Source organism: Alligator mississippiensis, chromosome 13 (genome assembly GCF_030867095.1).
Source record: "Alligator mississippiensis isolate rAllMis1 chromosome 13, rAllMis1, whole genome shotgun sequence".
Taxonomy (NCBI): domain Eukaryota; kingdom Metazoa; phylum Chordata; order Crocodylia; family Alligatoridae; genus Alligator; species Alligator mississippiensis.
In genome coordinates, this window is record NC_081836.1 from 2716885 (window position 1) to 2729910 (window position 13026).

At 45.7% G+C, this 13026-nt stretch overlaps 1 protein-coding gene across 11 annotated transcripts in view; it reads left to right on the forward strand.

The window, feature by feature from the left end:
- The window catches only part of EIF4G3 (eukaryotic translation initiation factor 4 gamma 3), a 174717-nt gene extending 162178 nt beyond the window's left edge, over positions 1-12539 (forward strand). For all 11 annotated transcript variants that reach the window (XM_059716601.1, XM_059716605.1, XM_059716602.1 and 8 more), the window contains 7 exons: positions 141-266; positions 1106-1187; positions 3807-3905; positions 4925-5071; positions 6557-6638; positions 8631-8777; positions 10475-12539. In XM_059716601.1, coding sequence (XP_059572584.1) covers positions 141-266; positions 1106-1187; positions 3807-3905; positions 4925-5071; positions 6557-6638; positions 8631-8777; positions 10475-10656 — 865 coding nt within the window. In that variant the 3' untranslated portion in view covers positions 10657-12539. The remainder of the gene's footprint in view (positions 1-140; positions 267-1105; positions 1188-3806; positions 3906-4924; positions 5072-6556; positions 6639-8630; positions 8778-10474) is intronic.
- Positions 12540-13026: the final 487 nt, after the last annotated feature.

Genomic DNA, 13026 nt, shown 5'->3' on the forward strand with positions numbered 1-13026 from the left:
GGCTTCATGCTATTGGGAATTTCTGCTACAAATCGAAAGGATTTACCCCAGTGCTGATTTACTTTAGAGAAGAAGAAAAGAGTCTCCAAGATTGGATTTGGGTTTAACACCTGGCGTATTATTTTGTCTGTTTTCTAAAGCTTTTCAGATACTTTGGAGATGGCAGATGATATGGCCATTGACATACCCCACATTTGGTTGTACCTAGCTGAATTGGTGACCCCCATGTTAAAAGAAGGAGGAATCTCTATGAGAGAACTTATAACGTAAGCACATCTATTTTTCTGCTAGTAACAGTCGAGCCTAACAATCTGCCTGATTGTACCACCGTCTTTCAGCAGGCTAGACAGGACTAAAGTACGAAACTGTATTTGATGGCTGCTACAACACCCGCCAAGTTTTGTTCCAAAAAAATTAAACGTGCGTTGACATGGAGCTGTGGTTGTGGGGAGCTCACTGCTGCGTAGTCACGATTTCTGTGCTTATGTTCTGTTTTAAAATCATTTTCTCCACCAGCCATGGTCAGCCCCTGATTCTTAATAGACAAATTGCAAACAACCACGCGTTGTAAGACGAGAGTTATTAACAGAAAATGAGGCCCTAATTGTTTAAAAGAATCTGAATTTCGCCTTAGTTTTTGAAGGTGCAGTTTTTCACCCACGAACTGTTTCGTCCCCTAAACATCTGTTCCTTTGATGTTAACCGTGACCACAAAACTGCACCCACAAAAATGGAAAGAGTTTTCCAAAGTCACCTCACTTCCACATTACTGTTGTCATCGTTTAACATTTATATTATGGCAGCATGTAAAAGTCCACCAGGCTGGTGCCCTTTTCTTGCAGGTGCTCTAGTTACCTACAGGAAGTGGCCGTCCCTGCCCCAAAAACACATATGGTTGGAAAGGTCTTGCAATAAGCAGAAAGTCCTAGATAGAAATAAGGTACAGAAGCATCTTAATTAGTTTTCTTGTGGCTGGTATTTCAGTCCCAGTTTTTCTAGGTTGTAGTCTGACCTCAGCACAGTTCTGCATCACTGAAGTCAGTGGGAACTTGAACAGTGACAACAAAAGAGTATAAGAAAAATATTTCTTTCTCTTTTCTTCTAGAGAATTTAGCAAACCTTTACTTCCTGTGGGAAGAGCTGGGGTCTTGCTTTCTGAGATATTGCACCTTCTATGCAAACAAATGGTAAGTAGCCAAATGTGTAGTTTGTGCTGGATAAAGCAAAACCATGCTCCTGCATGAAGGGCATGTGCTCACATTTCCCATGTGAAGATGTTCAGAGATGGACACATGAGTCCGGATAACATAAGAACCCACCACTGCACCCCAAACTTCAGACCAAACCTTACAACGGGGGCGGGCAGTTATTTCGGGTGGAGGGCCGCTTACTGAGTTTTGGCAAGCCATCGAGGGCCGCATGACAGGCAGCCAGGGACAGATAAATATTAATTTTCTAAATTTTTTAGGGGCCCCGCGGGCCGGATAGAATGGCCTGGCGGGCCGCATCCGGGCTGCATTTTGCCCACCCCTGCCTTTTGAGGTTCCAAAAAGCTGGGTTAACTTTGTTCTCATCCCTTTTCCCTTTTGCAGGTACCTTTGCACCTGGCTTCTTCCAGAAGCTAGAGTGTTGAAATACTGCAAGAGGGACGTTCTCAAGGTATTTCTGGGCTGGCCAGAAGCAGGAAGTACCGGAAATCTTGCAAGAGACCCCGTTCTTGCAGATCGGAGGTTATGAGAGTTCGGATAAGATTCAGATGGCCGTTCAGACTTCTGGGTGCTTATCCAAACTATAGACCTACAATCTCTCAAGATTCACCCATCGCTAGGGGTAGTGACACCTATTTACCATGGAACTTCTAGAGCTCTCTTACTTACTTCCTTCACGGTGTACCCAGGGAGCGTGGTGGTTTACCTGTAACTCTGAATCTTTTTGTTATTTAATTTTATTTTAAAAGTCCAGCTAACTAATGCACTCTGAGCACTCTCTAACTCGACCCTACGGAATCCCTCACCTCTCTTTAAAGCATGCATTCAGATGAGGCCGGTTGTTCCAGAAACCTTTCCATAGACCAGTTCCTTAATGTGGATGAAAACATGTGTTTTATTAGTAAAAATGAGTATTCTGCTCATTTAGACTGAAAGTTGCCATTTTGTTTGTCATTTTGTAAACCGGGAGAGGATCCACGATCCTGTGGACAGGGCACAGGGCCACGGTCAGAAAACTTGGGCTCTGTTTCTGGCTCCGTCTCATCTTCTGATGTGACTTAAGAAGTCACGTAGGACAGAATTTGCAGACCCGGGTGTGTACAGTTAGATGTTGGTATATATATTAATCATCCAAATCGGAGGTCTGATTCTGAAAATACGCTAAGAACACACAGCTTCCAGAGCCTCTGTCATCTACCTGTGAAAACCAGGCACTTTTATCAAGGTGTCTGGGCGTTGTGAAGCCAAATTCATTAATGTTAGCAAATCCAGAGAGCCTTGGATGGGTGGCTTTTGAGGAAGAGATACCATATTTTCCTGCATACCGCACCCCTCCAAAGCAGGCATGCACTTTGGTTTTGGAAGGCAGAACGTAGAGGAAAGAGATTTTTCCCAGAGTCGTGGCCGACTGCGTGACATAAAGTTAGTCCTCCTGGAACACAAAGTGTCCTGGAAGTGTGGCCCCCAGGAGACACTCTGGGTGCGGCATCAGAAACAGGACAGCAACAAGCTGAGGCCCCGGACCCCTGCGAGGGTAATAGCAAGACTATTCCTTCTTTACTGTAACTCGTTCTTTTTATAAGCTCCTGTAAATAGCAGTGTTGTTTCCACGCCACAAGCCTCATCGGGATACTACGCACTGCAAGCCACAGCCCACGTGCCCTGAGCCAGCTCCAGTGCAGCTTCAGGCACAAACTGCGGTGGGAGGGTTTACATAGGACTTTGTCTCTTGCTTGCTGGGACCAGAGGGAAGCAGCAGCCCTTGGGAGCATACGGACACTGCGCTCTATTCCACCCTGCTGTTCCAGCAAAGAAAAAATCCTCTTCCCTATATAAGACAAATTTGGGGGGCTGATGCAAGGAGAAAGGTGTAGATTCATAGATTCTAGGGTCAGAAGGGACCTCAGCAGATCATCGAGTCCAACCCCCCCCTGCCTGGGCAGGAAAGAGTGTAGTATCAGAGTAAATACAGTAATTACTACTACAGTTATCATCATTAGCATTATCACTAATATCAGCTGGCATATCAAGACTGGGGATTTCTGAAAGGGCAGGTATGAAGTGTAGTAGGTGCACGTGGTTTTTATGATGCATGTAGAAAATGTCTGCGCATTTTGCAAATGACTTTTCTAAAATGATATGCTCCCGTTGTATTAATTTCGAGGGGTGGGAGGAAAAGTGATTTCTCTGGAGTCAGAGGGCAAAGGAGTAGCAGAACCCCAAAGTAGACTCCAAGTCATCTGACCTTCAGTTCTGTATCCTCTGTACTTGTGCCGTGCTCTGTCTGTTGGTCCCTTTATTGTAATGTAGATCATCTTTGGTTAAACATACTGAAAACTCCATGTTCATTCAGCTGCATTTACACATGGCATTAGGGTGTTTTGAACCCCCTGCACATTTACACGTGCCTGTAAAAGGTAGGGTATTGTAACGCCCCAGCACGGGCTTCCAGACACCTTTTGGGTACGGATGGGCAACCTGTTGTGAGGCAGAACAATTATGTATTTCTATTCGTGCAGCTGTGCCACTCCAGCCTGTTTTAAACTTGTGCGGCTTCTCTCCAGTTTTAAAAACTGAACCAACTGCTTTGTATTGTAGAGCCATAAGAAAGTGGGAGCCTTATGGAGGGAGGCTGGCCTCAGTTGGAAGGACTATTTACCAGAAGGAGAGGACGTACACACCTTTCTCATGGAGCAGGTAAATTAGGAGCAGTCTCCACTCAGACACAGCTCTGCGTGCTGCCTTTGTATAAGACGCGCCTGGCAGGGGATGGGTTTGGTCTGCTGATTTCTGGCACGTGGTCATACTCGTGCAGTTCTTTCCTATCCTGACATGTCATCAGAGAGAAAAATGAAGATGAAGTACTTTGCTCATTCGGATTAGATTTAGATTAGATTAACACCTTTGTCTGGGATTTCAGAAAGGAAAGGAAGCATCCTCTAATGTCCCAAGTGCAGTGTCTGCTGATTTGCAACCAGCTGGCTTACGTCTTTGAAAAGGAGTTGCAGGCATGATATTGAGGCGATAAGAAGACAGAGTGGACAGTTCAACTGAGGATTTAACTCTGTGAAGGGAGCGGAATAAATCATGAGGGTGACTTAACCTCCCGCTTTGGGTTTTGGTTCCATTGGGCTGTGCACGCCGAGCCGAGTCCCCAGTGGATGGATGCTCCCGCGGGAATGCCTGGCCGCGGTGCTGGCAGTGACACAGGTGGCACTCTTCCTTCGAGTCAGTGCAGGGACACTCCTTTGATCCTGCTTTGTGCAGGGACTGAAATATAGAACCGAGAGCTGGGAACTAGCGATCGTCGTAGGTCTTGCACGTGGTTTGCCAGAGCAGGGTGTTAGTTTCTGCTGCCTGAAGGGATTCCGGCTCTGGTAATTGCATTCGAGCTCCATGTGGTTCCAGTTGAACAGTGTACGCTGCTTCACTTGATGGGCTAAAGTATTGTCAAGTGTTGGATATCTTTCCCTTCGGGTGACTGCATTTCTTTGCTAGATGAATTCATGTGCATAGCTTGCATGTCGCTGTGACTCGTGAGTTGCTTTATGATTCTTTGGAATGAAAGAAAACATGTAAACCATTGCAAGAACTCGTGTTCATTTGTAAATACCGTAAAACAGAGTAAAATGCAGCTTGTTCTTTGGCTTTCAGCTTGATACAACGTAGAAAAGTATTTTGAATAGTTTCTCATTATACAACATCTCCTGTTGCAGAAATTGGACTTCACAGAGTCCGACTGTTCCAGTTCCTCAGAAGCACTTTCAGAGAAAGATCTCTCTGCTGAAGAGCTAAACAAACAGCTAGAGAAACTCATTATTGAGGACAAGACGAACGATGAACAGATCTTTGACTGGGTAGAGGTATAAAGACCATTTTCACCCTCCCTGCTCACACTGTATTGACCATCTTTGGGAACATGATCACACCCTCCAGAGTCAGCTCCGCATGTTGGCACACCTTCCTGTTTTTCCCCTGTGTACCCAGCCACTGTATTTAGACACTTTCACAAAGCAACTCCTCTAGGTTGCACAGTTTTCAGTCTTCGTGGAACTAGACAGATGTTTGGATTCGCTGTATGTTCATCTCTGGATGGGGTGCAGAGCAGTTGTGTTGGTGCCTGCTTTCAGTTCAGAAGACTGCATTACGTTTCGGTGATGCACCCACCCATGGCCTGACATCTTAAACGCTTTCCTAGTAGGAGCTTTGTAACAGTAAGATGCAGCATGGTTTGGCACAGCCAAAGATCATAGATAAAAAGGTTAATTTGTTCCAGTCCCACGCTACCCAGAAGATACCAAGATAGTTTTGGCTGTAAAGCCAACATTCGCAGAGCAACGATAATCATAATTTGTAAAGAGAAAATGTAAAGAAATCTGCAAAAAAAATGTGACATCTTATTTGCTAATTGCTTGTTAAATGCATAGTTTTTCACCCTGAAAACCATTTTTTTCCAAGAAGCAGTGCCACTCTAAAACCAGACACACCGTTCTAGTCTCTTCCCCAGCTCGGGGGAAAAGTGGGATGGTGGTTCTTTGTGACGCAGCCTCTGCATAGCCCCAACACAAGCCCAGTGTTTGAGGACCGTGCCACATGGAACGCCTCCCAAGCTGTTAGCAGTGGCGGACCTGTGTGTCTGACCCACGTTCTGGACCCAGGAGTGTGAGCGCCCTGTTCTCCTGCTGCTCGCAGGTCTGCTCAAGCTCTGGGTGCGTCCAGCAAACCAGAATTGGTCCTGTTTCTGAAATGATGCAGAATCAGGTTAATCCTGGTCAGTGTTTGCAGCTAAGCTTTCACTAGCACTTTTTTGGCTGCACCTGTTGGTGTCCCCAGAAATGTGTCATTTTTCTCCTGTTTTAAAGTAAGCACCATCTAGTGCAGTAAAACCTAGGAGCAGGTCAGTCCTGGTCCTGGCCCTGGCCTGGGCTCTCTGTTATTAGCCATTCTGTGAGCTCCTGTCTGTGTGATGAGGATAAGATTCTCCTTGCATGGGAATTGTGTAGGTTCACTGGTCACAAAATACTCAGCACTTTAGAAAACGTGAAGTGTTGAATTTGTACTAAGTATTGTTATTACTTCAGAATGCGTCTGGCAGAATGACTAGTGGATGGGCATCGTTCAGACATTGTACCGTGCTCGCAAGAGCTCTGTCGGTGTATGTTGACATAGCAAAGCTATTTTCAAGAGGTTTAAGGGGAAGATTAATTCTCTTACGTGGGGGATGAATTGGATTCCTACTGCAGCACGTTTTGCTGAATTTGTGCTCGGTGCCAGATTCAGCCGTGGATTTTGGAAACGCTGGTGTGCACAAGTGTGCATTTAACTGGTCCGTTTGCTCTTGGTTTCAGGCTAATCTAGATGAAAGCCAGATGAGTTCACCTACATTCCTTAGAGCTTTAATGACAGCAGTTTGTAAAGCAGCTATTATAGGTAAGTAACTGTCAAGGTAACCGCTAGACAAAACATCAAATATGGGAAGAATTAATTTGGAGATGTTTATGTTTTAGTAGCTTATTTTTCCCTTTAAAGCTGATTTTCAAAACCAGATGCACATTAAGGTTTTGGTCCCAAGTTGCAGAATTTGAGATATTGATACCACTGACACGTGCCAGACGGCAGCAGGGCATGGCAGTTCCTTGAGCGCAGATCTGCCAGGACCCCTCACATCCTGCCTGCAGTGCCCCTGGCCTCGAGAGAATACACTGCCACTTGCATCGAATTGCAGTTTGTTAATTTTCCAGGCTTAACTGACAGCTGTTTTCCACCCCTGCCACGCTGAGCGTGCAGACCTATTTTATCTTGTCAGATGCCCACACACGAGCTGGAACCATGGGTTATAATGGAAAAGAAATCATCTTGTCTGTCGAGTACTAGCAGGGGTTTTATATCTGAAGGAAATCTTTTCTTTGGAAAGGCCACTTAAAGCAATTATTTGAATATGCATTAAGCACGAACTTCCCCACGGTAATGGCAGTCAGTTATAACTGCAAGGGAAGTGTGGGCTCTGGAGTAAGAAAATGAGAACATCAGACCCTCCGGGGTGTTTTCATTAAGTGCTGCTGGCCAGTGAAAACATCTGGTCAGTCCCTTCAATCTCTGTAATTTTACTACTGGCATCTGGCAAGACAAAAAAAAAAGCGCTCATAAAATTCCCGTTTGTGCTTCCAGCTGTACGAGTGACAGCCACATTCACGAGGCAGCAGGATTTGGTCCCTGGTCTCATTCTGTAGATACGGCTTTTGCTTTTAGTTTTCTTTGTTTTCTTTTCAAGCAGCTCTGCCTTTTCTCCTGTATAGTGGATGTGAAATCTTTGCTGAGGTTTCCAGGGATCTGCAGAGCAGGAAGACTGCAGTTTTTCCTTCAAAGTGTGAGGCTAGAGAAAAAGTGGTGTGGTCTCAATACTGTAGTGACCCCCCCTTAAGGAACAGGGACCGTGTGAGGGTAGCAGCTGCCGTGTTCCAGGGTCAGGGACGGAAATGCCCACGTGGCCTCAGAGCTTTAAAAAACCGTTCTCTTTTTTTAAAGCGTCTGCTCTAGGAAGGAGTACAACTGGATTTCTTCTCTCTGTGGCATGGATTTGAGAGGGAGGAAAAATCCAGAGCTCCTTTTTCCCTGGGAGAGTAAATCTTTTTGGTGCCACCTAGCGTTAAAGTCCAGATGCGGCAAGATCTTAGTATGGATACGCCGGTTGCTGCTCGGCCTGTGCTCTGCAGAAATCAGTAATGTCTTCTGTTACCATTTTCTGGACTACCTCTGTCTATTTTTTATTTCATTGTTTTACCAAGGTAAAGCTCTCTAAATTGTGCTCTCAGGGGACGCTGCCTGAAAGCGGCTGAGTGTTTTTTCCATATTGTAGGGTGTTTCGGCTTTGTCCTCTCTCTTGTGGCTGTGGCATGTGAGGATTGGAGTGGACAATTTTTAGGACTCTTTGCATAAGTAGCTGCCTGCAAAGTCCTTTTTGTGGATGTCTTAACCAATTGTTATATACTTAGATTTTTTTTAACTTCTGATTCTGGTTTCAATTCCTGTGTTTGCTTTTGAAAGAACAGGTGTTTGTAGTGATTTCTGGAAACCTCATAGCAAAAAGTAACAAGTTCAGCACCTGCCTCTCTCTCTTCTTAAGAGGTTTGAGTCTTCAGATGCTTGTACAAGAGTTAGCTAAGGTGATTGCAGTTTTGTTGCACATACACAAAGTCTGCATAGGGGTCTGGCAGAACAAATGACTCGGTCTCTGAAGGTGTTCTTTGGATTTGGGGACTTCCAAGAAACAGTGTACACGCTCCTATTGGGGAGAGAGCCCGTGTTCAGAGACCACCTAGCTTCCATTTCCCATCTAGCGTCCTGAGTAAATAAAGATGTTGGAAAACCTGCCCCTTGCCTCGCATCCACCAAAGGTAACTCTGGTTCTTCTCTTTTCTCTAGCGGACTCGTCTAGCTTCCGTGTGGACACTGCTGTTATCAAACAGAGAGTGCCGATCTTACTCAAGTACCTAGACTCAGATACAGAGAAGGAACTACAAGCACTTTATGCACTACAAGCATCAATAGTAAAACTTGATCAGCCTCCTAGTAAGTATTTTCTGTGTCGGGGATTTGAAAAATGATTATGCGGCATGAGAGGGAAAGTTGCCAGGTGTACAGCTAGGGCTCAGATAGAGCATGATAGAGGTTATGTTCTTTCCGAACAGGGAATTGAACCATTTGGGTTGGTCTTAAGGGATGGGGGCAAGTAGCCAGCCTGGTGATATCAGAGATGTTATAGCACCTGGTTAGCCACTTCATGACTTGAGAGCGAGGCTGTCCCCCAAGCTCCTGGCTGAAGGAGATGGTCTGTGGCTGCTCCCATTATAAGCACTCGTTGAGAGAGTGTAAGAAACATCCGTGATGTGGAGTGAGAGAAAACTAAAGTCCTGTGCTTACACCTAAGATGCCCAGCCAGTTGTGGGGTGTGACGGCTCCCTTAATTGTCAGTGCATTTATACATTGTGCCATAGAGGTATACAGGATCTTGGACTGGGTGGGACAGATTGCCAGTCCTGTCTGAAATACATGACAGTTCAAAGACACAGCGCAGAACACAGCCTTTTATGGCTGTGACATTCAGGTATTTTGCAGAGAAACTGGAACGGTGAGGGAGTCTCAGAGAGGAATGGGGCAGAGCAAGACCAAACATCCCAGTGCCTTTCATTTCTCTCAGTGCTCATGCCAGTATTGGTAGCCATCGCTCTAGCCGTGTGGGCGATGAACAGGGTACGATCAAACCCTGCAATAAATAGGTGCCTGTGTTGCAGCGCACAGCTGGTTGATGGTGTCGGCATTGTAAGACTAGTGAAACGAGGAGGCTCAGGGTGGATCACCCATGGAAGCATGCTGGTGCCTTTCAGTGTAGTACGTCACAGCACGTTCCGTGGGCGCTGAGGTACATGGCTGCCCCACATGCTATTGGCTTGCCAGTCATCCAGAAATGTATGGCCAGGCTGTAAAGGTCAGGGGGCGGCAGCCACAGCAAAGGGGGCTGCTCAGGGCCCATTCCCAGCAGTGCAGGCGTCTCTCTCCCACCTCTTGCAGGAGGAGGAGCGCTCAGGAGGCCGCTCGTGAGGGAGCACACTGTGATTTGGCAGAGGAGAGACATTGCATAGCAGGGGGTCGGGGAGATGCACTGAGGGGAAGTTTAGTTGGGGGAGAGCAGCTGGCACCCGGCGCAGTTTCTAGGGACATAGGCAGGGGATTACTGGCTGAGGGAGGTGGATGGGTTGTCTCCCTCTGGGCTCAGCTGTGGATGTTCCTGGGCCCAGGGAGGCTTCAGCTCTCACTGCTAGAGGATGAGTTTTGCTTTACGAAACTGCGGCACAACACGGGTGCGACCGAACGCTGTGAATTGCTGCGTTGAATGATACTGAGAATTTTTAAAAGACCCTGGCTTCTGGGGACGTGGGAGAGGGCATCAAAGCACGTCTGTGATAATGAACTACACAAATCAAGTATTTTTGTCCCTTATGTAAAAAAGTTTGGTTGTCCATCCAAAGTTTGCAGATTGTCAGTTTAAAAAAAAAATGGTTCTTGGTATGGCAGCTGCAGCAGCCACAGATCTGAACTCTTCTGGCACAAACAGTCAGGACACAACTGCTATCAGTAGAGATCCCTTAGACTTGCTTCCTCACTTTTCATCTCAAAGGCCCCTTTTATTGAGAGACTGGTAATTATCCATCTCTTTCCTTGGCTTCCAGCTACTGTGCGCTACTAAATGGATGTTGTCCCCCTTGCAGATTTGTTGCGGATGTTTTTCGATTGCCTGTATGACGAGGAGGTAATATCAGAGGATGCCTTCTACAAGTGGGAAAGCAGCAAGGACCCGGCAGAGCAGAACGGGAAAGGAGTAGCACTGAAATCAGTCACCGCGTTCTTCACGTGGTTACGGGAGGCGGAAGAGGAATCAGAGGATAATTAAAACTTAAAATACAGAAAACAAAGCAAACAAAGAAACAATTTAAGTATTTTTTTAAAAAGTTTCACGTCTTCGCCAATCACAGTGCAGCAAGGCCAATTCTCGCGCAGAACCCCCCCCTTCCCCCACACATGCACGAGTGGGAGAGGAAACAATAGATAAACACAAAGGTGATCATGGAGGAAATAAGGTACTTGAAAAAAATAAGTAAACTTCAAACCTGAGGGCGGGAGCACTAAACCAAAACACATGTATTATTTATAGAAAATATTTTGTTTTAATCTTTTTTTTTTTTTCCTTTCCTTTTTAAGCAAGGACTCATACTTAAAAAACAGATCTGTTTAGCAAAAAATAAAAAAAAAAAACAGTTGAAAACTTTTAATTTATTATTTTAAGAACTGCAAATGCCAGTGTAATTTTTAAATTTGCAGTTTCTGTAAACAAATTGTATAATAGAAGAAAAAAAAGCAGAAAAATAAATGTCCCTCCCCTTCAGATGCACCTCAGTTTTGTTTCAAAGCATGGTAGATAGACAAAACTTTCAAGGGGGTTTGGGGTGAGCTAGGTGAGGAAGAGATCCAATTTTTTTTTTAATTGTCATCAGATTTTTCTGCCTGCCTCTCCGCTTGCTTCAGAAATTAAAAAGAAAAAATAGTAATCAAACGTACATAACTTTGGAACAGGAGGAAATGCATTTGAGAAAACCGCTGTGGACCAGAGTGCTCCGAAAAATAACTCGTTCAAAACAGTGCTACCCTGGGGAAAAAAAAGTACTAGTGATACTTTCAAATCCTTTAGATCAACTTTAAGGCTTGTAAATACATAGAACAAATATTTAAAAACCGAAAGAAATTGACTCAATACTATTTCTTTTCACTTTCAAAATATAAAGAACAAAATAAAGACAAACATTGCAAGTTTAAAGAAAGTAACGCGACTTCTCCTTTTGACAGCTCTGAATGTGCACCGGCCCTGAGCGGGGCTGGCTTCGGCGCAGTGTAGATTCTGGATCCTGGTCTGCGTACATCCCGCGTGTGTCTGTATGTGTGTCTACCAAAAGGGGGAGAGCATTTGCCGTAACTAGGGGCCTGCTGCCTGAGAAACCTTTTCATGGCAATGAGCAGCTAGCAAACGTAGGTCTGCCTGGTTTCAAATGCACCAGCGTTAGGCTGGGAGATGACCCGTGGGGCATTCATTAGCGCTCCTGGCTCAGTTGTGCAGCTGTGTGACCGCAGCGTGTCCTGCGACTTGGGAACGCTGGCATTTTCTGGTGATTTGTCATAGTACTAGCTCTCTCAACAGGTTGTCGTCTTTCAAACAGATAAAATGACATTCCTTCTCAATGGCCTGTACCTCCATTACCACCACAGTCCTTTGCATCTGTCGGTTGCCATGCTGTGTTTAAGAAACCCAGAGACCCGCAGGAATGAAAAAAGAAAGCGACCTACTGCATTAAACAAAAGAGGTGAATGGAGTGCTATGAGTGGTACAGTGCTCTTCCCAGCTCTGCCCAAAGGAAGCCTGGGCCCTGGCTTCTCTGGCACAGATTAACAGTGGTTAATGTCGGAGCGCGTGCTAGCTCTGTGCGAGGATGACTCCAGCGTGCCCTGGTGCCATACAGAGTACCGTCCTCAAAACTGAGCTGCCGTGTCTCACTTGAGCAACCAAAGATGACCTGCTGGCTCTCACTGTGAAGAAGCGTCGACCGTTATACAGTCTGCAAGCTTGGGAAGCCCTAAAACGTGGTGTGTGAACTGTGGTCCCTGGACCATAAGTGACCTGTGGAGTGCTTGGTGGGGGGCTGTGGGGTGCTGGCAGGGCACATGGTGCTGTTTCTTTCCAGCTGCTAAATCACATACAAATACATGATTACTTTTCTAATCTCACTTCTACGTGGAAATAATTGCTTACTTGTGTAGGGATTGCATTTGGTCACCAGCAGGAGGGAGAATGTGTCTGGGTGTGGCTGGAGCGGGAGGTGTCAGTGACACAGTGTCTGTCTCAGCACATGGTCTATACAATCAAAGTTGGGGAGGCCCTGGCCTAAAACACTAGAGCACTGGTTTTTAGTAACAATAAAAAACTTGCCTCTGGTGTTTTGTTAAAACACGACTTGCCCTTTGCATACCTGCTTGCCTTAGAGATGGTAATCCGAATCTCAGCACCTTAGAGCAGCGTCTGCACACCCCCTCCAGCTCTCCAGGCCGGAGACCTGTGTCCACCAGTCTGCTGATGGGCACCGTAGGAAACCCATTTGAAACCTGTCACTCTTGGAATAATCACTCTAAAACTAAACTACAGCTGTCTGTACAGAAGACTGCACAAGTCTGACTAGACTGGTTTAATTAAGTCACTGCAAGTTCACGTGTAAGC